The sequence below is a fragment of the Rhododendron vialii genome, chromosome 4a, assembly GCF_030253575.1.
Source record: "Rhododendron vialii isolate Sample 1 chromosome 4a, ASM3025357v1".
NCBI lineage: Eukaryota > Viridiplantae > Streptophyta > Magnoliopsida > Ericales > Ericaceae > Rhododendron > Rhododendron vialii.
In genome coordinates this window covers 12,101,141-12,126,983 of record NC_080560.1, presented here as the reverse complement: position 1 = coordinate 12,126,983, position 25,843 = coordinate 12,101,141, and the positions used below count along the sequence as shown (strand labels likewise).

The 25,843-nt window shown below is 37.8% G+C and overlaps 2 protein-coding genes across 5 annotated transcripts; one reads left to right on the top strand and one right to left on the bottom strand.

The window, feature by feature from the left end:
* Window positions 1–5,350: 5,350 nt before the first annotated feature.
* On the top strand, window positions 5,351–14,048 carry LOC131321794 (probable galacturonosyltransferase 15). Of its 4 annotated transcripts, none has more exons than XM_058352745.1 (6): window positions 5,351–5,996; window positions 7,390–7,439; window positions 9,322–9,486; window positions 11,794–12,375; window positions 12,474–12,803; window positions 13,376–14,048. In XM_058352745.1, the coding sequence occupies exons 1-6, from the start codon at window positions 5,759–5,761 to the stop codon at window positions 13,658–13,660; spliced, it is 1,650 nt and encodes a 549-aa protein (XP_058208728.1). In that variant the 5' UTR covers window positions 5,351–5,758; the 3' UTR covers window positions 13,661–14,048. The 4 variants fall into 4 exon arrangements, with proteins under 4 accessions (XP_058208728.1, XP_058208729.1, XP_058208731.1 ...); XM_058352746.1 differs by having other exon boundaries at window positions 5,352–5,996; window positions 7,390–7,433; XM_058352748.1 differs by having other exon boundaries at window positions 5,353–5,996; window positions 7,390–7,433; window positions 12,474–12,779.
* Window positions 14,049–18,704: 4,656 nt separating this feature from the next.
* LOC131321793 (loganic acid O-methyltransferase-like) lies at window positions 18,705–24,652 on the bottom strand. The gene is made up of 3 exons (XM_058352744.1): window positions 24,424–24,652; window positions 23,284–23,958; window positions 18,705–19,302 (listed from the first exon to the last, which is right to left on the bottom strand). The coding sequence occupies exons 1-3, from the start codon at window positions 24,550–24,552 to the stop codon at window positions 18,952–18,954; spliced, it is 1,155 nt and encodes a 384-aa protein (XP_058208727.1). The 5' UTR covers window positions 24,553–24,652; the 3' UTR covers window positions 18,705–18,951.
* Window positions 24,653–25,843: the final 1,191 nt, after the last annotated feature.

The window sequence follows — 25,843 nt, the reverse complement described above, 5'->3', positions numbered from 1 at the left end:
CCCTAACCATTCCTCATTAAACTTTACACACACGTAAGAAGTAGATTCAAAACAATTTTTTTTGAAACTATATATTTTCCGGAATGATTTTTGAGAAAAGCCAACACAAACCTGGGAGAACACATCGAGTATATTAAGGATTTTTCAATTAATAATGTGTTCGAAATTGAGTTCCGGTCTATTTTTGGGACTGGGACTCGAAACAGAGGAATGCGGCTTTGTCGCCAACGTCACGGGGGAAGAAGAGGGCGGCGATCGAGGGATTCGGGTGGGTAGTGGAGATTGGTAGTGGGTAGAGGCTCAGGTGGTGGTGTGGGTTTTTGTGGATTGGACGATCTTGGACCAAAATTTATTGATTCTTGAATGGTATACCACTTTTTCTTGATTCTTGAATCTTGTTGAAGCTCTTTGTTCAGTTGTTTGAATTTCAATGTTTCAAATCTTGCAGCAATTAGCTAACAAACAAGTGTGGAATGACCTATGGCCCATGGTAGGGAAGATTAAGTACTTTGTATGGAAGGTTTTCAGGAGATTTGGCCGAGTCAGTCCTCTTTCAGAAAAGATTCCTACGGACCCTCTTTGTCCAGTGTGTTTGGAAGAACCGGATACAGGTGTTCATTTGATAGCTCGCTGTAAGTTTGCGCAAACTGTATGGAAGTCCTCGCCCCAACACCTGGACTCGGCTGCGATTGAGGGGACAGATTTTCAGTCTTGGTTTACCGCACTGTTAGCAAGATGGAAAAGAGGTTTATACAGCAACCAGGTCGTGTCCCTCATTTGCGCACTGGTGTGGCGAATCTGGAAATCCAAGAATGACACAAGGGCTGTTAACGTGGCCATCAAGGATGCCCAGGATTTTATGGAAGCCCGGGACAAGAGTTTTGGTACTCGGCAGGGTGAAAGGGGAGATGTGGCGACCGAGAAACAGGGGTGGAGTCCTTCGGGAATTGGTATGGTGAAGCTTGATTTTGATGCGGGCGTGGATGTTCGTAGGCAAAGAGGGGGGCTAGGCATGGTGTTACTGTTATGGGATTCACAACGGAAGATCGGCGCAGCAAAGTTACTACCGTTGGAGGGAGTCTGCAGCCCGTTAATTCCAGAGGCAATGGCAACGAGAGAAGGATTGGTACTTGCCACGACCAATGGCGGAACCAGAAATCTAATCTCACCTGGGCTAACACAAAATTTATATACATGAACTAAAAAGAGTTTTATAATTTATGTCCAGCAAACTTGTACATATATATAGATATGTAAATGTTCAAAAAGAATGAAAGAAAAATACAAGAAATCGTACACTATTGAATTTGCACCTTACTGAAGTTGTGCCCTACGATGTTTTAATGAGTAGAGATCATTTATTATCTAAATCTGAGTCGATATCTTTAACAAATTCTCTTTCAATGTAAATAATCATAGAATGTACAAGAAAGTGAGGTAGGCTAAAATTGATGAGCTAAAATTTTACATTTAATTTTTTTTTGTTTTTCTTAAGTTCACCTAGGCTATAGCCTAGGCCAGCCCACCCTTGGCTCCGCCCTTGGCCACGACGTTGGAGGTTAGGGAGCTGGAAGTTGACGGTGATTCGTTGAAGATCACCCGGATGATCAGACAGGAGGAAGCTGTCCACCAAAGTACTGGAGCTATTATTCAAGATATTAGGAGGTTCATGCATGCAAATAGAGTAGCACATTGTTTGGCCACTGACTGTTCTCGGAGGTTCAGCGTTTCTATATGGGAAGCCTATCCACCGCTTTTGGCTTTCCGATCCTGTCTCGGGATGAGTGCCCTTTCTAGTGGTTGATCTTCTTTTATTCTGTTATCAATGAAATTCTGCAAGAATGGGAAGTTCTAAGTATACTGAGGATAAACATAAGAACTTTTTAGCTCATGTACTGCTTTGATTTTGTTTGCTTCAGAACGGTCATGGTTATGTAAATATTGCCAACTCGGTTTCGTTATGACATTCGCAAACTAGCTGTGTATATTTCAACTTGAATCATCGGTATATGTCTGTAGGAAATGCTTCTATAAAAACAAAGAAACCCAGTAGAGACAAAATTATATCAAATGTGATCATTATTCTCCATCGAGTTATCTACTTGAAAACATTTAAAACTATAAGAAAATCTTCTTTACAGAGGTACTGTAAACTCAAATGGGGCCGTTCAAAAGTGTTTTGGATGGTTAAGATGTTAATGAAACTTTTTCGGAAAAGAGTTAATTCTGACCGGTTATAATTGAAAACGAATCTCAGCCATTGATTGCACAAATAGACGGCTGAGATTGCGCTACTTTATGAATGCCTCTGTGAAAAAGACTATCTCTAGAACTATAAGAATGTCTTCTAAAGTAGCATCAAAATACTATGAAAAGCCCATAATAAATAGCTAGCGGTCTCAAATTGAGAGAAACTGTAGTTCCAATGCAGGCCCAACAAAAAACCATATACACTTCTATACATCTTGTTCTTTCTTTGTGTGATTTGTTAATTATTCTCGAGTGATCAGTGAAATTTTATAGTTTTCTTTTATTTTTTGGGCATAAAAGGAATTATCTAAATTTTCTTATCTTACAATCAAAGCTCATGACTTCAAGTTTCCTATTTTCAAAGACACGCAACTCAAAATTTTCACAAGCTTAATAATCATTTCACGAGAAACCATGCTTGGTGAGAGAGTTTGTTCATGTCCCCCTCCGTGGAGACCAAGGTTCGAGTCCCACGAGGGGCGGGATTTGGGGTTTTAGGGCTATGGATAGCTTCTGAGTTCCCTCGTTGATTAGCTTCCCACTAACTATAAAAATATGGCCAAAAAAAAAAAAAATTCATTTCACGTACAAATGTTTCCGAAACGGTAGAGATATGCTAAGAGCAATGTTAGGGTCCAGGAAGAGTTTTTCCAAAAATGTCCCCGAAAGTGAAATGAATGGTTCTGATTCATTTGAATGTTTAAGTCCTACACATCAAAGTAAATCTCAATCATTCATTCGCTCTAAGGGCATTTTCGGGCAAATTTTTTTTATGGACCTTAACATTTTTAGATATGCTAAAGAAAGCAATCATGCATTGTGTTTTTTTCTTTTTCGTTTACATGCACATTTACAATGTTAACATATAAAAGTGATTCAACGGCTATAAGGTTGCTTTGATATATATGCCTAGACATTTTGATAAAATACTTCTGCTATATAATAGTCTTTCATTAAAAACCCAATGAACAATTATTTTACTTGGTTATTAAATTTTACTAATTAGGAGCCGAACACTATACAGGTGCAATATTGTAACAATGTGTAATAATTAATAACACATAGAAAACACAAAATCCAATTAAAATGAGACCAGAGTATAAGTTTAACTCGCCTCACTATACCTCGCATTAAAAATTACACATAGTAATAGTATCACAATCTGTGTTAGTTCGATCGGTCCGCCCTAACAAAATGCATGCATGGTTTAAAATCACTCTGAAAATACATGCACATTTACCAATATACTTACATAAATACGTGGGGCACGGCATGCAGCTCGTATTTATTCTTTTGTAACCCAGTTTTAGGGAGTAGGATTTTCTGAATGAGAGAAACTTATTTACGGCTCCGTACAATCTCATCAATCCGTTTCGACAATCAACGATTGAGATACGTTTTTAAACTATTACTTATACCTGGAGGCCCCGTTAAGAAGTTTTTGCCCTTTCTGAATTCCGGGATTCCACCCTATGTGTAGTTTGGCACATAATCTTACATGCTATTTAAAGTAAGTTGCATTTATTATCCAACTGCTTCCACATGGTTAGTTTATTTTTATTGCAAAAAAAAAAAAAAATTGAAAATTGATCTGGCGGGGACCAATTGGTCCAACTGTTTTACGGTAATCGCTATTCCCACTCCTGTCGCTCTCGCATGTGTCGGTGAAGGGAGTAGGTAGAGGATGGTTAAAATTGGAATTTCCAGCGACAAACTGGGGGCAATGCCGTAAAGACCGAAGAGCCCTTTTCCTTTTTTATCGGACTTCGCAGTTGCTTAAGTTCGATAACTTTACATCCCTTCCTTCCTCTAGCGAGGGGATCACCGATACGGGGTAATCGAGTTCCTGGGCTATGCGATTACATTTTTCTGGGTCTTTAGACAAAGATGAAATTTCAGAGCTTGCTCGTGCCGCCTTTATCGTTGATCGATGTCAGAGTTCAGTCGAGTCTTGTGATCTTATCCGCTAATCGGTTCTTTTTGGTTTTTTTCCTTTCCTTCATTCTTGATTTTGCAGGAATATACTACATCATGAGATGTGCTACATATATAACTGTCACATAGAATATTGGGAAAGTCTTCAATACACACCCCTTTAAGGTGTGTACCATATGCACCTATTGTGTGGTTCATATTGTGCCACCTCATAAAAAATTACTTGTAGGACCGGTTATTCATAACATTTTATTTCGTATCGTAACTTTTATATTAAAAATTCGTAACTTTTCAACAATATGATTCGTAACTTTTTAGCAATAGATTCGTAACATTTTGGGATTCATAACATTTTGGTGTATTTTAATAAGGGTGCATATGATACACATCTAAATAAGGGATGTGTATTGTAGCACTTCCCTAGAATATTTATCAGAATAAGAAATTTACTGCAAGACTGTTGAATTATGAGATGAGGAATAGAAAAAGCTGCTTCATAGAATATCTATCACAACATAACAAGATTAATGATAGTGGTTAGAATAATTTGCTCATCAATTGTGCTACCCAGTTAGGCTGGAACGAGGAACTAAAAAATGGGGTCGGAGGAATGAGATCCCGTTCGGCTAAATAAGTCAATTAGCTTATTTCTTTGTTCTTACTTAATTTTTTCGTATTTGTTAATTTTTCATTAATTTTTGGAGATTATTGCATCGTCACGACGAGAGGAATCTAAAAAGTAAAAAATTGTGATCGAATTTTTTTTTTGAATAAAGACTAAAAAATTGGCTTATTGGCCTATTTTTGTTTTTATTCAAAAAAATTAGGTTTTGATCATAATTTTTTACTTTTTAGATTCCTTTTGTCATGATGATGCAATAATCTTCAAAAAATTGACGAAAAACTAACAAATACGAAAAAATTTAAATAAGAACAAAAAAATAAATTAATTGGCTTATTTAGCCGAATGAGGCCTGAGTGTGTGTGTATATATATAGATTAACCAAACAAAGAATTAATGATTAATCAACCTGTCCTGGGTAGATTAGTAATTCCATCGCTCCTTTCCCGCGGCTTTGAACGCGGCATTGGTTTCGTCTCTCTCTCCCTCTCTCTCTGTAAAAAGTAAATTACACTCCAAAAAGGCCACACTATATAGCTGCAAAACACTACTCCTTCGTCTCCTTCTGATAACAGTGGCATCATCTCATCCTCTGCGTCCCATCATCGTCACACCTATCGCTCTTCTTCTCCATAACTGTATATTGCTCCACTAGAATCCAATGCCTTTCATCATCTGGAAATAAAAAATCACAATGCTCTTCTCTCCCAATTGATTTTCTCAATTCGGATTCGATTCAGTTGGTATTGGTTTCGATACAGAGAGAGAAATAGAGATCGAATCACATCTCTTATTACTCTCTCTCTCGATTAGTGAGAGAGTGGATGAGAGGCGTGTGCGAGAGCGGATCTCGGAACTGATCGATGAGATGAGACTGTTGGTAACCTTCAAGAAGAAAAAGCGCAAGTCGGAGCTCCGAACAGATAGTACCGCGGCGAAACCCGATCCGAGATGAAGTTCTACATATCAGCGAGCGGGATTAAGAGAGTGACCGTATCGAATGACGTAGCAGGCGGCGGCGGCGGCAGCGGAGGTATGAAGGGGAAAGGAACGGCGTCCTCGGGACGACGGCTGTCTCAGCGCACGGTTTTTCCGGTGGTGCTGATGCTCGGGATTGTTTTGCCATGTCTCTTCCTTCGAGTTGCTTTCATTGTTCTCGAATCGGCCGCCATTTGTTCTTCTTCTCTCGGTATTTGCCTTTTTACTTCTTTTTTTTGGCAATTTCGGCTAGGTTTTGAATGATTTCTAAGTTAGAACAACCCAGGGCTATGTGTTTTTATCCTACACAATTGACTAGGTTTGATTTGCGGTCAGGCTGCACAAAATTGACTAGGTTTGATTTGGGGTCAGGCTGCACAAAAGTAACTTTTTGTGAATTTTCTAGTCGCAAGTCTGCCTTTAACCGGATATGAGAATATTAATTGAGGTGCGCGTGAGTTGGCTGGACACTCCTTACCGTCAAACCTATAAAAAGTAGTAATTTAAAACAATCCTACGCCAAGATTGTCTTCTCGTGTGGTTTCGAATTACACACAACAAAAACACTACAGAGGTCAAAATTTAGACAGCGCTTATAAAAAAGTTCAGTTTAAAAAATTATTCTTGTGTTTTAATGGAAAAGTACAGGTAAAATTCTGGTGTTGAACATAGAAACAACAAAGCAGTGGGAAAACCATCAGATCATTTTGTTGTGCCAATTTTGGCAAAACAATTGGTTTTTTGTGGTATCAAGTTAAAAAATTACTTCAACTATGCAACAAATGGGGGTTGCTAGTTATGTTTTTCTTTATTTTCTACTACAAGAATACAAATATTCAAATTACATCAAATTAGGTATAAGTCCACAATTACACTGGACTCAACGTGTAGTCCCTACAGTTAAGTAAACAAAGACGTAATCAATCTTTTTTTTGAAAGTTTAAAGGTGGCCAAATCATCTTGGCTTGTCCACAGTCCAGGTTTAGACTGTAGACATGCGGTCCAAGTGATCGCAATCGTCAAATAGTGTTTTTAATGGTCCAGATTTATTTTTAATCTATACCGGTAAACTTTTACCAGTAAAAATTCAACAAATCTGAATCATTGATTGTCAATATGAATGGTTCATGTTGAACAGCACATCCTTCTCTATAGTTGACTGCAGAGAAGGGACCGGGGGCGTGTTGCGCACCAGGTGCGCAACACGGTATTGTGCGATCTCAACCGTCCAAAAGTGTTATGGATAGTCCAGATTTTAAAAAACTTTTTTGGAGAAAAGTTTGAGTTTCATTTTAATCCGGACCATTGATTACTGAGATGGACGATCCAGATGGTGTGCAGCACACACTGCACAACACAGTCCCCGCGTCCACAGAGAAGCCGGATCCAATCATCTAACCTTAGCTGGTTGGGTTCCCCGCAAGTAGGCGGTGGGATTGGGCCGTCAAGATTAGTCGAGCATAAACTGATCTAGACACTTGAGTTATAAAAATATAAAAACCCCCAGTTGGTTGGGTTGCTAGTAAGTTAAGGGAGTTAAATACGAAATTCTGTTTTAATTTTTGGGTGAAATTGGAAACTAATTTGTTGAGACTCTGTTGCAGAGTGTATGGGCTGGAGATTCTTTGGTGGGAGTGACTCATTTCCGGTGAGTGTTTATCCATTTCAGTTTTATATATCTGCACAATTGTGACATGCATTTAAGTTCCCTGACACCTGTTTTGTTCTTTAGCTTTTTGTTGCTACAAAAAATTCCAAATGAAGAATATCCAAAGTGAAAACTGTCACGTGAAATTTTGCGGAAGAAAAAAAAGATGAGTCTATAAAGTTGCCACGAGTGCTGGAGCACATTTACTGAGCTCTTGTGCACTGGTAGAACAGATTTTTTTGAGATTGGGCAGAACAAATTCAGTTTTACAATTTTTTTATTTTGTTTATTTTTAACAATACAAACGATGAGAATCATACCAATTTTGTTTCAACTAAAATCAATAGTTTCCTAGTTGAAGGAATAATTGAAATCCATTTCTTGAAAATGGGATGTTTGCGGAATTTTCTTTTCCAATAAAGATGTGTACACAACACTCACGTAGGTGTGGACCCTCATATGGGTCTCACCCCATTTTAGAGGTTGTGGTTGAGTGTTGTGTACGTAGCATTGTTGTTTCTTTTGTAAAATCAAGTGTTCGGGAATAGTTTCTGGACCCCACAAAGGCCCAAAATTGGACAAACTGAACCAAAGAAAAATTGGACTGGAGTCTGGTTCTTAGTTTCACAGAGTCTTTTGTTTTTCAATTATCTTTTTTAGGTTTTGTCAACAGAAAATTATTTCAGTTATTCAGACTTGAGAAAATTTCCATTAAAATTAAAGAAAATTTCCATTAAAGTTAAAGAACTTTTCCATCAACTCGTGAACACTTTTCTTCAAATTCCAAGATTTTGTTTTCCAGCCTGATGCATCAAAGCTATGTTTGGGGGAAGTTGATGAGTCGGATTTCTTTGCCATTTAGTTCCAAGACTTGAGTCTAATGAAATTTTTGTCCCAATAGAATTGGTGTTTTTGACTCTGGAGTTGCAATACCTGGTTTTCAGAACAATCTATGGTTGGCATCTTGGGGAACTATGAAATCTACATTCCCTAGTTGCTTTCCACGCCACATGGCCAGCTGCATTATTTAGCCCACTTGACCTGAAATTGCCCGATGAGAACAAATGGGAGTATGATAAAATCAATAAAGAATAGAACTGTTGGCGTGGTGTGTTGTTAGCAAAATGCTATGGCTACAATTGTTTTATTAACTGCGCAGCGGTTTTGGAGGCAGTCAAAATTGCTCTGGAAATAACACTGGGCGCCAGATAGTGGTATTACAACTTGGTAGGATGAATGTATAATCTGGGAGCTTTTTGGCCTTTTTCGTCTTTGGTGTCAACGCAGTTTTGATAAACAAAACTCCTAGGGTGGTCCTATTGCTTGGCTGCAAGTTGGCTAGGACTATTATTGGTTGGTTAAGCAATTACCAAATTTCACATGGGTTTGCTATTAGGAAAACACAACAGAAAATGCAAACCCATTGTATACCATTGCACTAGAGCTAGGCCCAAAGAGCTAACGTTAACTTCTTCCTGCTGAATAATCACAAAGTACACTGAGAATAGAGCTCTAATCTCAAAGATTAGAGCCTAAGATTCAATTTTTGGCCGTACAGTTGACTGACCCCTGACTGGGCTAAAGCCTGGTTCGTTGCCCAAACTGTGTTTCCAAAATTCAGTACAACTTTGAATCTTGGAGTTGTAGAGGAATTTGTGAGAGGGAAAGAAAAGGCAAAGGGAAACAGCTTGAAACGGAGGGAATTTGTGGAGAGATTGATATCTTTGATTCTTTTCCCTCCATATCCCAGATTTACACCCTAAGAAATCTCAATTAAGGGACCAGCTGGCTACATTTCCTCCCTTTGAGGGAGTTTTAATTCATAGCCATCAGATCTGACTGACTACTGACCATGGTCTTTATCGTGCGCATGATTTCTACCCCAAAGAACCTCAGGGAAGAGCTGGCAAAGGCATTGATGGAGGCTGACGTTGATGACAAGGACGGAGGGGTGTGGATGGAGAGTTCACCAACTTCATTTAAGGATCTTGTGGAAGATGTAACGTCAAACAAACAAGATATGAAGGCCTTCGCTTTCAAGACCAAGGCTATGGTAAAACCACTTCACCACTGCTTATGCATTTTACTCTAATCAGTCTTGAGTTCCGTGGATCCTTTATGTTTTACTCATTTCAGCTCTTTTTTCAATTCACACTCACCATTGGCGTCTTATTCACTATTTGTGAAAAAATTGATTTGTCAGAATTTGTTTTGGCTTTTGAGGCCGTGTTAGCCACAGGTTTTTCTTGTCATTTACTTGACTGAAATATGACTTGACCGTTTATGCATCTTAAGACATTTTTGGATAGCATTTTAGAAAATGTTTTATGTTCATTTCAATACTAAGAAGTGAGTTGACGTGGTAGGGAATTGTGCTCCAATCACCATTGGCACCCAGTTTCCCTTTCATGTTTATTTGTCTTGGGGTGTGAAGGTTGCCCACTCTCCTTTCCAAAGAATGCTTTTACTCTCTTGTCCTTGTTAAAATTCTGTCCTTTTTTCTTTTTCATGTGCTATAGCAGGACCACATGTACGAAAGCTCTCAATCACGGTAGTTTGGAATCTTAAGCCAAAGCTTGTCTACCAGTCCCAAGTCATCTTAAAAGTCAAATTCTAGTGTGAGTGGCTGAATTAAGTGAGTGCAATTTTGTTCACCCTCCTTAAAAGAGGGTAAACATTAGCCTCCTTCCTATTGGTTGAAATGATGTAGATCCCACCACAAAGTGATGTCATGCTTATAATGCAATACATTTGGTAAGCATGGCATCACTTTGTAGTGAGATCCACATCATTTCAACCAATAGGAAGGAGGGTAATGTTTACCCTCTTTTGAGGAGGGTGAACAAAACTCAACTCGAATGAAGTTGACAGAAATATGCCTATGGGACTTTGGTTAATTCGATTTAGCAAATATTGGGGCAAATTTATTTTTTTTGGGTGAATAAGACTTCCATTGAAAGAGCAGACAATGCAAAAGACACAAATAGCTTTGCCAAATATGAACATGACAGAGAAATTTGTCTGGTTACTGTTCCATATTTAAGAATGCTTATTCAGCAGGAACTTTCTTCACTAAGCAAACTTGTTAGTTCATAACTGAATAAAGTACTTGTGAATCTGACACCTAACCATTAGGGCAGCGAATTCTTTCCGACTTTATTTTGCCATTAGAATGTACAGCATATCAGAACTTAATAAATGAAATTGCAAGAAAAATGAAAAACAGACACCATGATTAGTATGAAAACAATGTTGTCTTTGCCTCTTTTTTTCTCTATGAAAAGTGAAAACAATATCTGCCCACATCATTAAATACATTAACTTCCTAAAACTAGTTTGTGCCTTTTAGACATTGTACCATGTATTATCGCAATTTAAATTCATCATTTAAAAAGAGCATTGACATGCTAAGAGAGTATTTGCAAAAGTCTATATTACTTGATTGCCATGGAGCAATGAATGTTTTTCTTCTTGTTTTCATGTCATAACTTCGTTCATTTTGTTTTCACCTCTGAGAAAATTGTCTCGCATCTAAACATGCCACAGAAAAGGAAGTTCTTTAAGAAAAATGCATAGATGCACATTTTAGCAAAATACATACTCAAAAAACAGTTTTTCCTGCTCAGCAGGTTATCCCCTAGATGAGGGATGAGTCAACCTATATCACTCATACTATTGTTCATAAACAACTTGTCATTTGCAAATTGTGCGTTTGAGTAATCTATCTCCAAACTTCTCTTCCTTGTATGTTTCTTTATTTTCACCTTATATTTTGGTTTAACAAGGTTTGTCAATATTTTTCTGTTTTTATCTATGAAGAGGGAAAATCATATTTTGCATAACAATAGGAGATGATAATAATGTTGATCTTAAGTTTTTGCTAGTGTTGCATATTGTGAAATAAATAGCTGTTTATGGATAACATGATAATCATTCTCTAGATTTGGTGCCACTTCATGCCTTCCCACTATGGGTTGTGAAGGATTGAAGTCCCAGCAGGGGCGTGTGCTTGTTGAACCTTGTCTTTTCATTGATGGCCACAAGCAGGCACGGAGGAATTACCTAGTGGGTTAGGCTTGCCGAAAACCTTACATGCATGAGCCTGCAACAAACTAAAAGAAGAAAGAATATTAGACGAGTAATGAGATAAATCTGAATGAGGAATAAAGACAGCATGCCAAATTCCCTGAATGCGAGTATGATGGTACTTGTATGTTCTATTATCTTATGAAAATGAACCCAAGCCACCATGCTTGATATTCTAAGTTTCTAAAAATTTGTTGCAATCGATTTATTGACTTAAACTATGTTAGCTGTTAAGCCTGAATAACAATTTAAGTGAACTCTTTGCTTTATACAGATGGTGAAGATGGAGCGTAAGATACAATCAGCTAGGCACCGGGAGTCCATATACTGGCATTTAGCTTCACATGGTGTCCCCAAGGGCCTTCACTGCCTTTGCCTGAAATTGGCGGAAGAATATGCTGTAAACGCCATTGCAAGATCTCGCCTACCCTCACCTGAATTCGTTAACCGCCTCACCTCCTCTTCTTTCCACCACATAGTTCTCCTTACAGACAATGTCCTTGCCACCTCTGTTGTCATCTCTTCTGCTGTAAAAAACTCTGCCAACCCTGAGAAACTAGTGTTTCACATAGTCACTGATAAGAAAACTTACACCCCAATGCATGCATGGTTTGCAGTAAGTCCCATTGGTTCAGCAGTTGTGGAAGTGAAAGGATTGCATCAATATGATTGGTCTCATAAGGTCAATGTCGGAGTTAGTGAAATGTTACGAATCCATCGTCTAATTTGGAATCATAGCTATAACAATTTCCAAGAAGAGGACTTTGAATATGAGGAGGGGAACGAAAGAAACTTAGCGGTTCTTAGTCCCAGCTGTCTCTCTCTCATGAATCATCTCCGGATTTATCTCCCTGAGGTAATTTTATTCAATTTTTCCATCATCATCGATTGGACAATATTGGTTGTGTAGATGTGGTAGATTTGTTTTGGTATCTGATTTTCATGAGCCCGCAGTTGTTTCCAGATCTGAGCAAGATCGTGTTCTTGGACGATGACGTTGTAGTACAACATGACTTGTCGTCTCTATGGGAAATCAATCTCCATGGGAAAATTGTTGGTGCAGTTGTTGACTCATGGTGCGGACGAGAGTGTTGTCCGGGAAGAAAATACAAGGACTATTTCAATTTTACCAACCCAATCATAGCATCGTCTACTTTGGACTACAGTCGGTGTGGATGGTTGTATGGGATGAATGTATTTGATCTTATGGCATGGAGGAAGACCAACATCACTGCAGCATACCATCAGTGGCTTAAACTTGTGAGTATTCCATCTATTGATTCGGTAAAATATTTGGCTCCTCAAAATGCATGACATTGCATTCCCCATAATTCTTGTGATGTAAGAATAATAGAGAAACATAATCTCTTCAATAAAACTTTCCTTGGGAATTTTAATGGAATACGAAAACCAACTAGATTGTGTTTCTTTTCGTTCTTGTTGTAGTTTGGTTAATTGTGGGGTGGGGGTCTGTTTTGCTATTGCATAACAAAAAGATTTCAGTCCATGTAAAAAAAAAATTATAGATCAATGGAAGAGAACACGAGATACACGTGGTTTGGCAATATGCATATATTCATGACAGAGGAACTGAGGAAGAACAATCCACTCTACGCATTAGGAATTCCAACGCTCTATTCTCACGCAGCCTTCCTTCAAGTGCTCTCCCTGTAACAGAACTCTAACCCAAAATACAATAGATACCTCCAAAACTCGAGGCCCCATTCTATATAAGAGGTCCTAGAGTGTACAGTTAACCACAAGATAACCTAGAACAGTCTCTTGCACTCCTTTGTACTGTTCGATGCCAAAATATATAATTCTTGTTACTGAAATATACACCTCTGTTATTTCAGAGCCTAAATTCTGGGTTGGCATTATGGCGTCCCGGAGCACTCCCGCCGGCGTTGATTGCATTTGAGGGTCATGTGCATCCCATTGATCCTTCATGGCATTTGAGTGGATTAGGTTATCAGCTTTCCCCAGCACCACCCCAGATACTGCAAGCTGCAGCTGTCCTCCATTTCAGTGGACCAGCAAAGCCCTGGCTCGAGATTGGTTTCCCAGAGGTACGAAGCATATGGAATCAACATGTAAATTTGTCGAACGAGTTTATTAGGAAGTGCAGAATCACAGGGTGAACAGGACAAAGTTCTCTCACTCTTGTCAACATATTTGTTTCAGGATACAACCAGAGGTTTCGAGTGAGATTGAGGGAAGAAGGTTTTGCCTTCAGTCTCTTCTCACTCTCAGCTCTATACAGTGTGAGATTGTTGTTCCATGAGCATATATAGATATATGATAGATATGTTAGCGCACCATACACAATGGAGTCTAGATGTAAGCCTTCAAGAGATGTATATGGTATAGCAGTATTCTCAATATTGCAATTTGTATGTGTAAATCTAGTCAGATTGCAGTAGATCATCACTATTGTCACTTGTTCAGAGTTATCTCAGAGAAAAGGATCATGTTCTGTATTAAAGTAGAACATGGTATTGTGCTATTTATGTTATTTTGTCCAACAAAGTGAGGAGATCTAGCAACGCATTCTAGGCACAGATCATTGGTATTTAATGTATCGTTAGGTTGTGCCGAGTCAAATCTGGTCCTTTTTTTTTTTTTTTTCGGTTGAAAAAAAGAGATCCCATCCCCCGCTTTAAAAAATGAGGAATATGAAGTCCAAGAGGCTGCAGGTACAATTGATCCTGCCTTCCCAGGCCCCGCCGGTTTTGCCTATAGGTTGTGATGTGTCTCGAGATGGTTGTTTCCTGTCCCTTGCCCATGGGGAATCCACTCCTAGGTCGTTGCTCAGTTACGCCTGGCCAGGCAACTTTGGAAGGCAGAGAGTACACACTTCCCTTTACTACGTAGGGCCTTCTCATCAGTTGCATGTTATGGTGGCCCGAAATTAACTTGGGTTTGCCAAAAGGCCTCGTACCTAGAAGCCCAGCTCACTAGGTGTCCCTCTCACAGTAGGGTTCCAAACATCGCCTCACTCTTGTGCAGTATTTGCGAGTGTGGTCACTTGTTTTTGTTAATCATTAGCCTAGTCAATTTGTAAGGAAAAAAATGTTTCTTTTCTATGGAAAAGTTTAAAAAAAAAAACAAAAACTGTTTTATGTATTGGAGTTGGTATGTTACCCGATTTATGTAGCATTGGCTCAAAAACATTCCGGTGGCACTCATTCGGATAATACTTCGCAATATATCTTTCTGACCTTGCCTTCAACGAGAGTAAAACCCTGTCTTACATCTAGACTTTCTCTGGCATTATCAGTAGACAAAGCAGAGTTCGTATGGTTAATTACCAGGAAATTCAAAACTGTTCTGCGCCTCTCCACTAGGATGAGTCTCCAGTGCCTAATTTTGTCTGCACCATTGATTAGGTGCGTTCTCTGCTACTAAATCGTTTGAGAATGATCTCATCTCTTAAGAATGCACTGAAGAACCGTTACAAACAAAATTCGGCGCAGAGGATTTGACGCGCACTGGGATTAGCTCCCAAGGATCCTTTCATTTCTGTTCTCCAATTTCCTCTCTCTTGTTTTTTGTTGACGCGCACTGGGATTAGCTCCCAAGGATCCTTTCATTTCTGTTCTCCAATTTCCTCTCTTGTTTTTTGTCAGTAGGAACTTCCTGTTAACAGACAATGATTAGGAATACAAGCTCAATAGCGAGAGATTACAGTCGCAACCGATGCAAAATAATCGGACCCGGGAGCTGCAAACTCGGACATTCTGCAAGGTTTAAGGGTGGTTCTATAATAGCGCGGATTGACGATCATCATAACATGCGCCCTTTTACCAAGCAGAAGCGCGGACTACTGCAAAATTCTTGATGTCTTTGATTAACATTCTAGTTATTCTGGCAAAGCTAGGGCTATGTATACCTCAGTCATGTTTTCATGATGTTATGTTTGGTTTCCTAAAAAATAAAACGAAATAAAGTTTGGGTTCTTCTATAGTGCCCTATGGGCAAACAATGGGAAATATCACTATCTATTATTTTATAATTTAAATTCACGTGTCACATTATTGTTTCTTTCAGTACTGCACGAGTTTTCTATTTTTTACTTTGTCAGATGTACTTTTTTAGTATTTTGTCTAAATACCTTCTTTGCCCTTACCAACTCATCTCTATTTTTTGCTCTTACAAATTCACGGCTAGTTTGAAAAAAAAAATCCCAGCTACTTTTTGTCTTTGTTTTTATAACTTAATATATATCCGAACTAATTTACGCACATCTCAATTAATTTTGAGATTTTGATTCTAGCGTTTACTTGCGGGGAGTCCAATGAAAATTGGAGCAGATTGCTCCATATGAACTGCCCCAAAAGAGTCAAAAAAATCTGCACGTGTAGCACACTATAAGGGATGACTTTAGAATTTGCTCAACAAATTAAGTGCTCCAATTATCAATCCGTTTGAACTGATGCGAAGATCTTATTTCTCTGATCATTTTATCTTAAAGGATCATAATTAATTTTTGGCTCTAGGGCTCTCGTTAGTTAGCTCTAAGAGATATTTGGTTCTATGATTTTCTTAGAGCTAATTAACGAGAGTCCTACGGTCAAAAATTGATTATGACCATTTATGATAAAATGATTAAAAAAATAAAATCTTCGCACTGGTTCAAACGGATTGAAAATTAGAGCATTTAATTTTTTTTCTCGGCTTTCCCTCAAACACCTAGCCGTTGCAGCCCCAAAATGACACAGTTTTGAGGCACCACAGCCCCCGAATTTTTATACGGAACTATGGGATTAAGTTCCCAGAATCGGTCGAAGTGCGTGTAAAGTGACGTGAACACCTGAATTATTAAAAAGAAAAAAAAGGGCAAAGTTCACCGTCTGAAACGGAAAAAGAAATAAAGTAAAAAAAAAGACAGAGGGAAAGTTCTGTACTTTTGTGGGGAAAGTGTGCCCCAGTGCTAATTTTGTTGTTATTTAAAGGTAGCCCACTAACCTGCCACATGCAATCAGACAAAGTACAAAATTTAAAAAGGCAATGGACCCGCTTATAATCAGGCTGACGGTAGATTAAGCGATAGAGTTTATACCTGGAAAAACCACCACCGTTGGATCAAATCATTCATGGTGATGTGTCTTCTACGCAAAATCAAACATGGTGTCAGATGTGACACAGCTTTATCAAGCATGTTCTTTTGGTTTTACGACAAATTTTTTTTTTACTTTGGCTATGGGTTTGGAGAGGTGCTACAGTTCCCGATCCCAAAGGGATCCCGATCGGATTCCGATGCTCCATTGGACCCACTCCGACTACAAGACGGTCGATCTGATCAGTCCAAAAATTCTATAAAAAAAAACGAGTGGGCCTACGCGAGAATTAATGGCATCCTATGTGTGCAAGTGCTCGATCCAAACACTTCATGTTTTTGTATAAATATATATTGGAGTGTTTGGATCGAGCACCTACACACATCGGATGCCGTTGATTCTTGAGTAGGACCACTCATTTTTGTTTTATAGAATTTTTGGACGGCTCAGATCGGCTGTCCAGTGGCCGAAGTGGGCCCGACGAAATGTCGGGATCAGATCGGAAACCTTTTGGTCGGGAACCCTAGACTTTTCTGGTTTGGCACATTGCTGGAGTTGCTGTAACACCACTGCAATAAATTCGAGATAATACTACAAGAAAAATGGAATGGGGGTTGCTGCACTACACCGTGTAGCATACACGATCGATCCGGCCGTCCATTTTGACACGAAACTCCTAACTGTATTGTAAATCTTATTTGTATTGTTTTTAAATTCTCGGCACAACATATGCCCGCTGTCAATATGTAACCTCTAAATACTACACATTCACAATTGTTTTGTGCTCTGGCTTTAATTAGCCTTTCTATCCGTGGGCGGTGGGATTAAGCCTTCTGAATTAGCCGAGGTAGAATTATGCGTAAGCTAGCCTAGACACTTGAGTTATAAAAGTTTACCTTGTGACCAGTCAAGGATATTAAGGGAAAATTTTAAAAAAGCCCCTGAACTTTCTGACAACTTGCAAAAAAACACCTGAACTTTCACTATTAACAAAAAAACACCTAAACTTTGCATTCCGTTAGCAATTAAACCCCTGCCGTCCAATTCCGTCAATTTTTAACGGATGGAGCTAACGGAAGGCGTTAACTTTTTATTTTTTTTTACTTTTTAATTCAAAAATTACTTTTAACTCTTTCTTTTTTTTTATTGGTAAATAAATATACAATAAAGTTCTTTTTTTTTCTTACTATTTATCAAAAATTACTTTAACCATATTTTTTATTTTCAAATTTTACCTCCCCCCCCTTTTTTTTGCTTATTAGAATCAACTCCACACCACCAATTAACCCCACAACCAACCGCCAAAGCCTTAGCCACAATTTCAGAAATTCAAAAGTTCTTTTAACCTCCTCTTTGTAACCTTTTCTTTTTTTTAGTACTTTTACTTCCAAAAATTATTTTTAACTCATTCTTATTTTTTAGTCATAAATAAATATGCAATAAATAGTAAAAATGGGTTAAAGTTATTATTATAAATAGTAAAGATTAGAGTTAAAGTAATTTTTGATAAATAGTAAGAAAAAAACTTTATTTCATATTTATTTACTACTAAAAATAAAGAGTTAAAAGTAATTTTGGAAGTAAAAAATATAAAAAACAAGAATGCTAAAAAAAGAGTAATTTCGAATTTCTAAAATTAGAGCTAGAGCTTTGGTAGTTGATTGGTGGAGTGGGGTTAAAGTTCTAAAAAAAAAAGAGGGAGAGAGAGAGAGAGAGAGAGAGAGAGAGAGAGAGAGAGAGAGAGAGAGAGAGAGAGAGAAGGGGAAATGTACAATTTGAAAGTAACAAAAAAGATGGTGGTTAAAGTTATTTTTGTAAATAGTAAAAAATAGAGTTAAAGTAATTTTTGATAAATAGTAAGAAAAAAAAAAGAACTTTATGGCATATTTATTTACCAATAAAAAAAAGAAAGAGTTAAAAGTAATTTTTGAATGTAAAAAGTAAAAAAAAATAAAAAGTTAACGCCTTCCGTTAGCTCCATCCGTTAAAAATTGACGGAATTGGACGGCAGGGGTTTAATTGCTAACGGAATGCAAAGTTTAGGTGTTTTTTTGTTAATAGTGAAAGTTCAGGTGTTTTTTTGCAAGTTGTCAGAAAGTTCAGGAGCTTTTTTGAAATTTTCCCGGATATTAAAGTAGAAACACCCAAACACAATTTTATTCTTCTTCGATGAAACACACAAACACAAGGTGGGCGATTTTAACAATCTTAGAAAAATGTAAAATTAAAGACACGTGGAAACACCGAGGCAGGCCACGTCGTTCGACAAATTCCAACCCACGAACACAAGCATATAGTCAATCTAAGGTTCCGTTCCACTAAAGTTTTTATTTTTTTAACTAGATAGATCATTCTCTTACAATAGATGATATCTAAAAGTTGCCTTTTCGTTTCAGAAGAACAAATAGCGAAACATCATTGTGCAGTGTGCTTTCATAGAGAAGTCGGTTCTTTTGTAACTTCTGGGCAGAGAGATGAAAGAGTAGATCCATATTTTCGCTTCCGAAATGGTCGCTCATGAGATTCTCCATGACTGCTCTCATGTCTGCAATAACTTTTTCGACGTCCAACGTCACAAATTTGGCAATCCAAGGGTGTATTAGTGTACAAATCTTCGCGATTGTGAAACGCTTGTTCATCTCTACAACAGTCTCCATCTCGTTTATCGATGGATGGTAAGCAGGAATGTTGAACGAGTCCCTTTGTTCTTGACTTATAACTCCCTGCAATAGTGATCAATAGGTATTTTTAATTAACAAAACTCCTTTTTCGTTGGTCAAAAAAAGTTATTTAATTATGCTCTAAAATATAATTAAAGTAAATTCTATACACCAATTAATTAATCAAGCCGAAACTCAATATCAATGGCAAGGACAGTTTTCGTTTTTAACTTCTAAATAAATATGATTGATGCCTTGCTCGAAGATTGGAGAGAGAGAGAGAGAGAGAGAGAGAGAGAGAGAGAGAGAGAGAGAGAGAGAGAGAGAGAGAGAGAGAGAGTCAAAATCTTTATTCGAATTCGCCAACCAAAGAAAAAGAAATGATCTTTCATTTGTATCCTACGTACTAATACTTGCCCTTGGTAATCATAATTAAGGGTATTTTGTAAGCCTTTCGGATAGTCAAAATACGATTATACTTGTGAGCTGGATTGTATCACTAACCCATTAGAATTTTTTTTCAAGTAACAAGGGAACAATCCTTGAATCTCGAATATATAATTCAAATCTTATCTGTTTAACAGTATATTAATGGGACAATATGTATCATTGGACCGTGTAAAATACCATCTCATTCATTGTCCAATGATACAGTAATGCCACCTAAATATGTTGCATGTGTATATTATTGTGTAAAGTGTTGTATTAGTAGCATACCTCATTCTGTAGACTTGACGTGGGGGAGCTTTTTCTTCTTGACAATCAAATAGTACTTTTTATGGAGTGGAATAAAAATATCAACCGGCGTTCTTAAGAGCAAAGAATCAAGCGGAATTACATGAAATATATACCATAAACAAATACAAACATACGAAAATTAGGGTAGTTTGATAACCTAATAGAGCATTCCCTACTAGATGTATCCTATCCTACTCCTCTTAAATAAGAACCAGTTTTGGTGTGGTTTCGCTTGCCACTTTTTGGGTTGTTTTGGACAGTTTTGCCCTCCTTTTGCTAAGTTGCATGTGTTTGTTTGTTTGTTGGGTGGAATGGGAATTTTACTGCTTTTGATTAGCGGGTTGCGTGGCAATGGGAATTTAGTTAGTGGGCTGCATGGCAAAAAAGGGGGTGGACATTTGTTTTGGGTGGAGTTTTGTATATATGATTTCATCATAGGAGAAAAGAAAACAGAAATAGGGAGAGCCGGAGAGAAAGGCTTTGCTAGAGACAGAAGTTTTGGCAACTGGTGTTTGGGATTTACGCCGTTTGTTTATTGGATTTTCACCATTTATTCGGTTGCATGTTCTGGTCTCGTTGGTACGAGGTAATGGGTAATTTTTCATTTCTGATTTTGTAGCTTCTGTTTTTGATTTTTGCATGTCGAGTGTTTGATTTGTCTGTTTCTGTGTTTGATCTCCGCATGTTAAGTGTTTGATTTCTCTGTGTAGAGTTATTTGTGGTAGAGTTATTTGGCCAGATTCAGGCTTTTTGGTCCTTGCATGTGTTGTTTTTTTATTGGGTAATTTGTCATTTTTTATTTTGTAGTTTCTGTCTTTGATTTCTGCATATTGAGTGTTTGGCTTGTCTATTTCTGTGTTTGATCTCTGCATGTTGAGTGTTTGATTTTTCGGTGTAGAGTTATCTGTGGTAGAGTTATTTGTTCAGATCCAGACTTTTTGGTCGTTGCATGTGCTATTTTTTTTTTGGGTCTGTTCTTATGATTGCTCTGTTCACCAGCACTTGGCCAATTTAAGGAAAACTTCTCAATGCGATCAGATGGTTTCAAAATAAACCCATTCTTTGAACTGCACATTCAGAGTAATGGCTGGTAATTTTTTAGCATTTCTTGTGCACCACCTAACTATTGACATGTACAAGAACAAAGCACAACAAATTACTGAAGCTTCTCCATCAAATAGACAAAAAGGAACTGCAGCAATCAAAGGGATCCCATTAATTAGTCCTTTCCATATAGATGCTATCGTCAATTATTTGCTTTCCACTCCTTTCCCCTTATTGCTGACTTAGTTATGCCAAAATCACTCCTTTTATGAAGCTAATCACTTCCTATCTCCTTCTCTTTCTGATATACCTAATGTTGAATACAGATGAGTGCATAATAGTAGTTGCTCCTTGCTCTAGCATTGATAAAAAAGAATCTCTCAAGAATCACAGGCTATTACACTACCATTTTTCTTCTACCTAAGCTGGCATTCTACATACGAACCTGTTGAATAAGAAAGTTTGTTACAATCTAATTTTTTTAACCCTTTTGTAATCATTAATCAAACTAACCCTAAGCTTCCTTTCATATACTTGACCAAATTTATCCATATAACCTTCACTATCATCAACAAAATCCATTATTTCAATGAAAATCCAAACCCATCTACACAACAGGCACAAATAACGTGTTTTGCACGTTAGCACGCACCTAGTTAAGTTATAAGCAGTTAAGTTCGGTTGACAATCATATTTCACACTGTTTAAAATTTTAAGTACCTCTTAAAATGTTGGCATGAAAAGTACTCATGAAAATTAACCTACTACTTACTTATTTGGATGAATTTATGAGTACATGGTACAACCGAACTACCACCACCATTCACGATCAACTGACCATCAGTGACCACCATCACTCCACCGCCTCCATCACCCATCACAAATACCATTCCACCACTATGGAGTCTACCACCATTCCACCACCACAACCACAACCACAGCTCCACAGCCTCAACCACTACTATATCACCATTCCACTATCACCACCACTGTCATCACCATGCCATCACATCTACCACTGTCATTACTCCCCTACCTCAACCATTACCATCAACATTTCACCACCACCACTGCCACTACCATTAACACGTCACCACTTCTGCCACCACCACAATTCTACCACTGCCATTACTCCAGTACCGCACCATCGCCCATCTTTCCACCATCATCATCACTCCAACTGCCACCATCTCTCTATTTGTCCACTACTTTCTATCGTTACATTTAACCCTCCTCTTTACCATCATGACAACATATAGCTCGCTACCATCACCTCCAGCACCAGTCCTACCATTGCCGTGTCTCGACCTCCCCCACCATATTCACCTTCCTTTAATTCCACCTCCACTACAACAGCCGATTGCCACCACGAACACAATCGCCACCGTGATGTCCACAAAACCACCATATATGCAGTCACCACCTATTCACCACCAACCATTCCACCGCCACCACAAACATATAGCAACCACTAGTAAAATTAAAAGAGAGCAATTTTGAATATTATAATCGATTTTTTTTTATTTATTTATCTTTGCATCAGACCATTTTCTAATTCAGTTCTTTAACATTTTTTTTTTCAAACAGCTTCTCATCTTAACAAATTCAATTTTCAGTATTTAATTTTTTCAGTTTTATCAAACAGCTAATAAGAAGAATGACGTGAGTATTTTCGTGAAAATTACTTTGAAAGTGAAGTCCTTAGGATTGAGGAAAATATTGCTTCTGACGAAATTGCCTTTGACTCCTTTTACTTTGTCATTTTTTGCTTCAATGATCATCCAAACATTGGTGAAGAGTTAGAAGAATTTACTAGTTCCAACAAGGGGAAAAGTCCAAAAGATTGCAATTAGGTTAATAAGTTTTGTACTTCTCTATACTTAATAATAATAATAATAATAATAAATTAATAATTAAACTAAGAATAAAACAAAATAATACAAAACCAAACAAGTCTGTTTCCTGATGGTCCTTGCTCCCATGTACCAATTCGTATACACTCTGTCCCATTTTGTTTATCTTTTTTTTATGTTCGTGTCAGTTTTTAATTACTTATATCTTTTAATACAAATTTTCAAAAATATGTATTATGGATCTGCCTTGATAGTTTTCGATTAGGTCTATTATACAAAGTTTTTAAAATTATAAAAAATATTATAAATTGGGACATATAAGCATTTAAAGAACGATATAAATAACGAAAATCAACAATCAAAATAAGACGGAGGAATATTTCAAACTTTATTTTATGTTAATCCTTACCATCTTTATCATGTCAGCTAAGCTCTCTCCCAGGAACTCATGGCCTAGACCAGGACAAGTATCAGATGGAAGAACCTTACAATCAGGAACACCAGGTATTTGAATCACCACCAACCCTCCCTCAACAAGCTCTTGAGCCCTAGCTTCAAGAAAGGCGTCCATGTCTGCCTGAAACTGACCAAAGTAGGCTTCGGTGACCTCTTTCTTGTTACCTGCACAATAGATCTTGTCTTTGTTCCATGCCGGAGAGCCTCTATCGGTAACTCCCGGCGGAACTCTGGAGAGCCAGTGCAGTGCGTAAGAGCAATGCGCGATGTGGAGAGAGGCTCTGGGAAACAACTGGTTGTGAAATGAGCCTGGCACGCCGGCAGTGAAGTAAAGCCTATTTGGAGGTAGGGTTTTGAAGAGAGTGTTGAAATCGTTGTCGACGAAATCATTGAAAAAGACTTGGAACTCCGGGGTTGTGCTTTTGGGGTCAGTTTGATCCGTGGATTGATTCTTGAGCGTCACAGCGTCTATAATGTTTTGCATGGCTACGAACGTGTTAGGTCCAGTTGAAGATCCGAAGTCGGCAATCCGAAATGCGTTTGATGGATTTGAAGGAGGAAAGTGAATGTCAATATTCTCGGGGATTGTCTGTAGAATCATACCCTTTGCACCGTCTATGACTCCTCTCTGCATGAACCAAATATGAATATGATTTTAAATTTTTTGATAAAATTAATAGACCAGAAATAAGTTATAAATATATTTGATGTGTCTCTTTAGAAGTTTAATTAAATGTCCAAAAGGCTATAGAAAAATTCATTATCAACTGAATATTCAGATTGTCCTTAATAGTTCTATGTGTATATGCACTCTTGGAATAAAATGCGAAGGTGTTTTTGATCGACAACTCTGTATAAGTGAAATTAAACTCTGCAAGCCGGAGCATAGAATATTTTTTAATTTCTGTGGATTTATTTAGATGAAAGAATTAAATACATGATCATTCACAATCGTTATCAAACACTAGCTATTCCTCAAATTCTTGTAACAAATAAGCTATCATTTCCCCTTAGCTTAAGTGCTAAAAACCAAGCCAATGGATATTTTTGTAGGAGAGAGAGAGAGAGAGAGAGAGAGAGAGAGAGAGAAAGCCTGATATGATGAGTTTTGAGTATAGCTGTTGGCTCCATCTCCACCAATCATGGGACGTGAGTCCGGCGTTCCCTTTGTAGGCTCTGTCTTTTTGATCATTTTGTTGTCTTCGTTTGAGCCATTCCTCATCTCTCTCTGAAGGGGTGATGGATGGAGCACTTGAAAGAGGAATGGTTTATGAGGTGAAAGAAAGTAAAATAAGGCTGCAAAATTCTTGCTATTTTATTTCTGCTCTTTTCATTTCCGGAGTGGTAGTAAAAGTGTATTATTAGTATGTTGTTGTAAGTGTGAAGTGTGTGGTGTGAAGTGATGTGTGTGGTAGGTAAAGTATGTGTGAAAAGAATAAAGTTGGAATGTGATGTAATCAAGAATATCTTCTTAACGGCTTCTTCAAGGTGTAATTGAAATGTTAAGATAATATCGTAATTATATCTTGATATGATATGATTATGATATTATATGATTTTCTTGATCTCTTATTATTGTAATTGATTACGATTTGATTGTAATTAGATTGATTCTCTTTTCATAGTTAGGCTTCATCATTTTGTATAAATAAGAATCTTATTGTACAATTTATTATTGAATTCAATACAATATTTATTCTCTTTTATTTCACATGGTATTAGAGCTACGACTTTATACTTAGCTTTTTCATCACCGTCGCTTCCGCCTTACCCTTGCCGTTTTCAACATTCCACAGTCACCGATCATTCTTTTTCTCGGTCTCCTCAATTTCGAAGACCACGGGATTTTTCAACTATCCCAGCCAACTACACCAAGTCACCAATTGCCACAAGTTTCTTATTTGTCGACCATAATCACAACCTATTGCCTTACCCATCTCAGTTCCATTTATATCAAAATCATCCCCATTTCACCAAGTCTAAACCCACTCAAGTCTAAATCCACCAATTCCAAAACCACCATCCGTCTCTGCCGTAAATCCACCGCTATTTCAATATTCAATTCAACCCATCTGACGCCCTTATTTCACCAACCGGCAGCAACACTGGGTTGGCCTTCTCACGCCAACCGTGATCTATATTTTTTTTTTTTGCTGCATCTGATCTCTGGTGAGCTGTTTCGGTTTGTGTTCGCATTATGGAGCAATTCGCCATAATGCCTCATGTTAGTATCATTTTGGACGGTCTCAAACAGTACCCTCCTACAACTCGGTTCACCAAAAGTAAATTGCCATATGTGTTTAAAGATATTCTCTCAAAGTCAGGTATTTTATCCGAGTCTGGTAAGTATTTTACAACCTTGTCTGCTGCCATGGGTACATTATTATGGTTCTTCGATTCCGCATGTTGTAATCATATGACCTCTGATTCATCCTCTTTTTTTTCTCCAAATCGCATGCCCCTCACACTCTAACCATTCAAATATTTGATGGTCCACGCATACACGCCAGTCA

Coding starts and splice junctions, on each gene's coding strand:
- LOC131321794 (XM_058352745.1), top strand. CDS start 5,759: ATGAAGTTCTACATATCAGCGAGCGGGATTAAGAGAGTGACCGTATCG. Junction 5,997..7,389: donor CATTTGTTCTTCTTCTCTCG/GTATTTGCCTTT, acceptor ACTCTGTTGCAG/AGTGTATGGGCTGGAGATTC. Junction 12,804..13,375: donor GTATTCCATCTATTGATTCG/GTAAAATATTTG, acceptor CTGTTATTTCAG/AGCCTAAATTCTGGGTTGGC.
- LOC131321793 (XM_058352744.1), bottom strand. CDS start 24,552: ATGAGGAATGGCTCAAACGAAGACAACAAAATGATCAAAAAGACAGAG. Junction 23,959..24,423: donor CTCAAAACTCATCATATCAG/GCTTTCTCTCTC, acceptor TGGTTCATGCAG/AGAGGAGTCATAGACGGTGC. Junction 19,303..23,283: donor TAGCTGACATGATAAAGATG/GTAAGGATTAAC, acceptor TCACTATTGCAG/GGAGTTATAAGTCAAGAACA.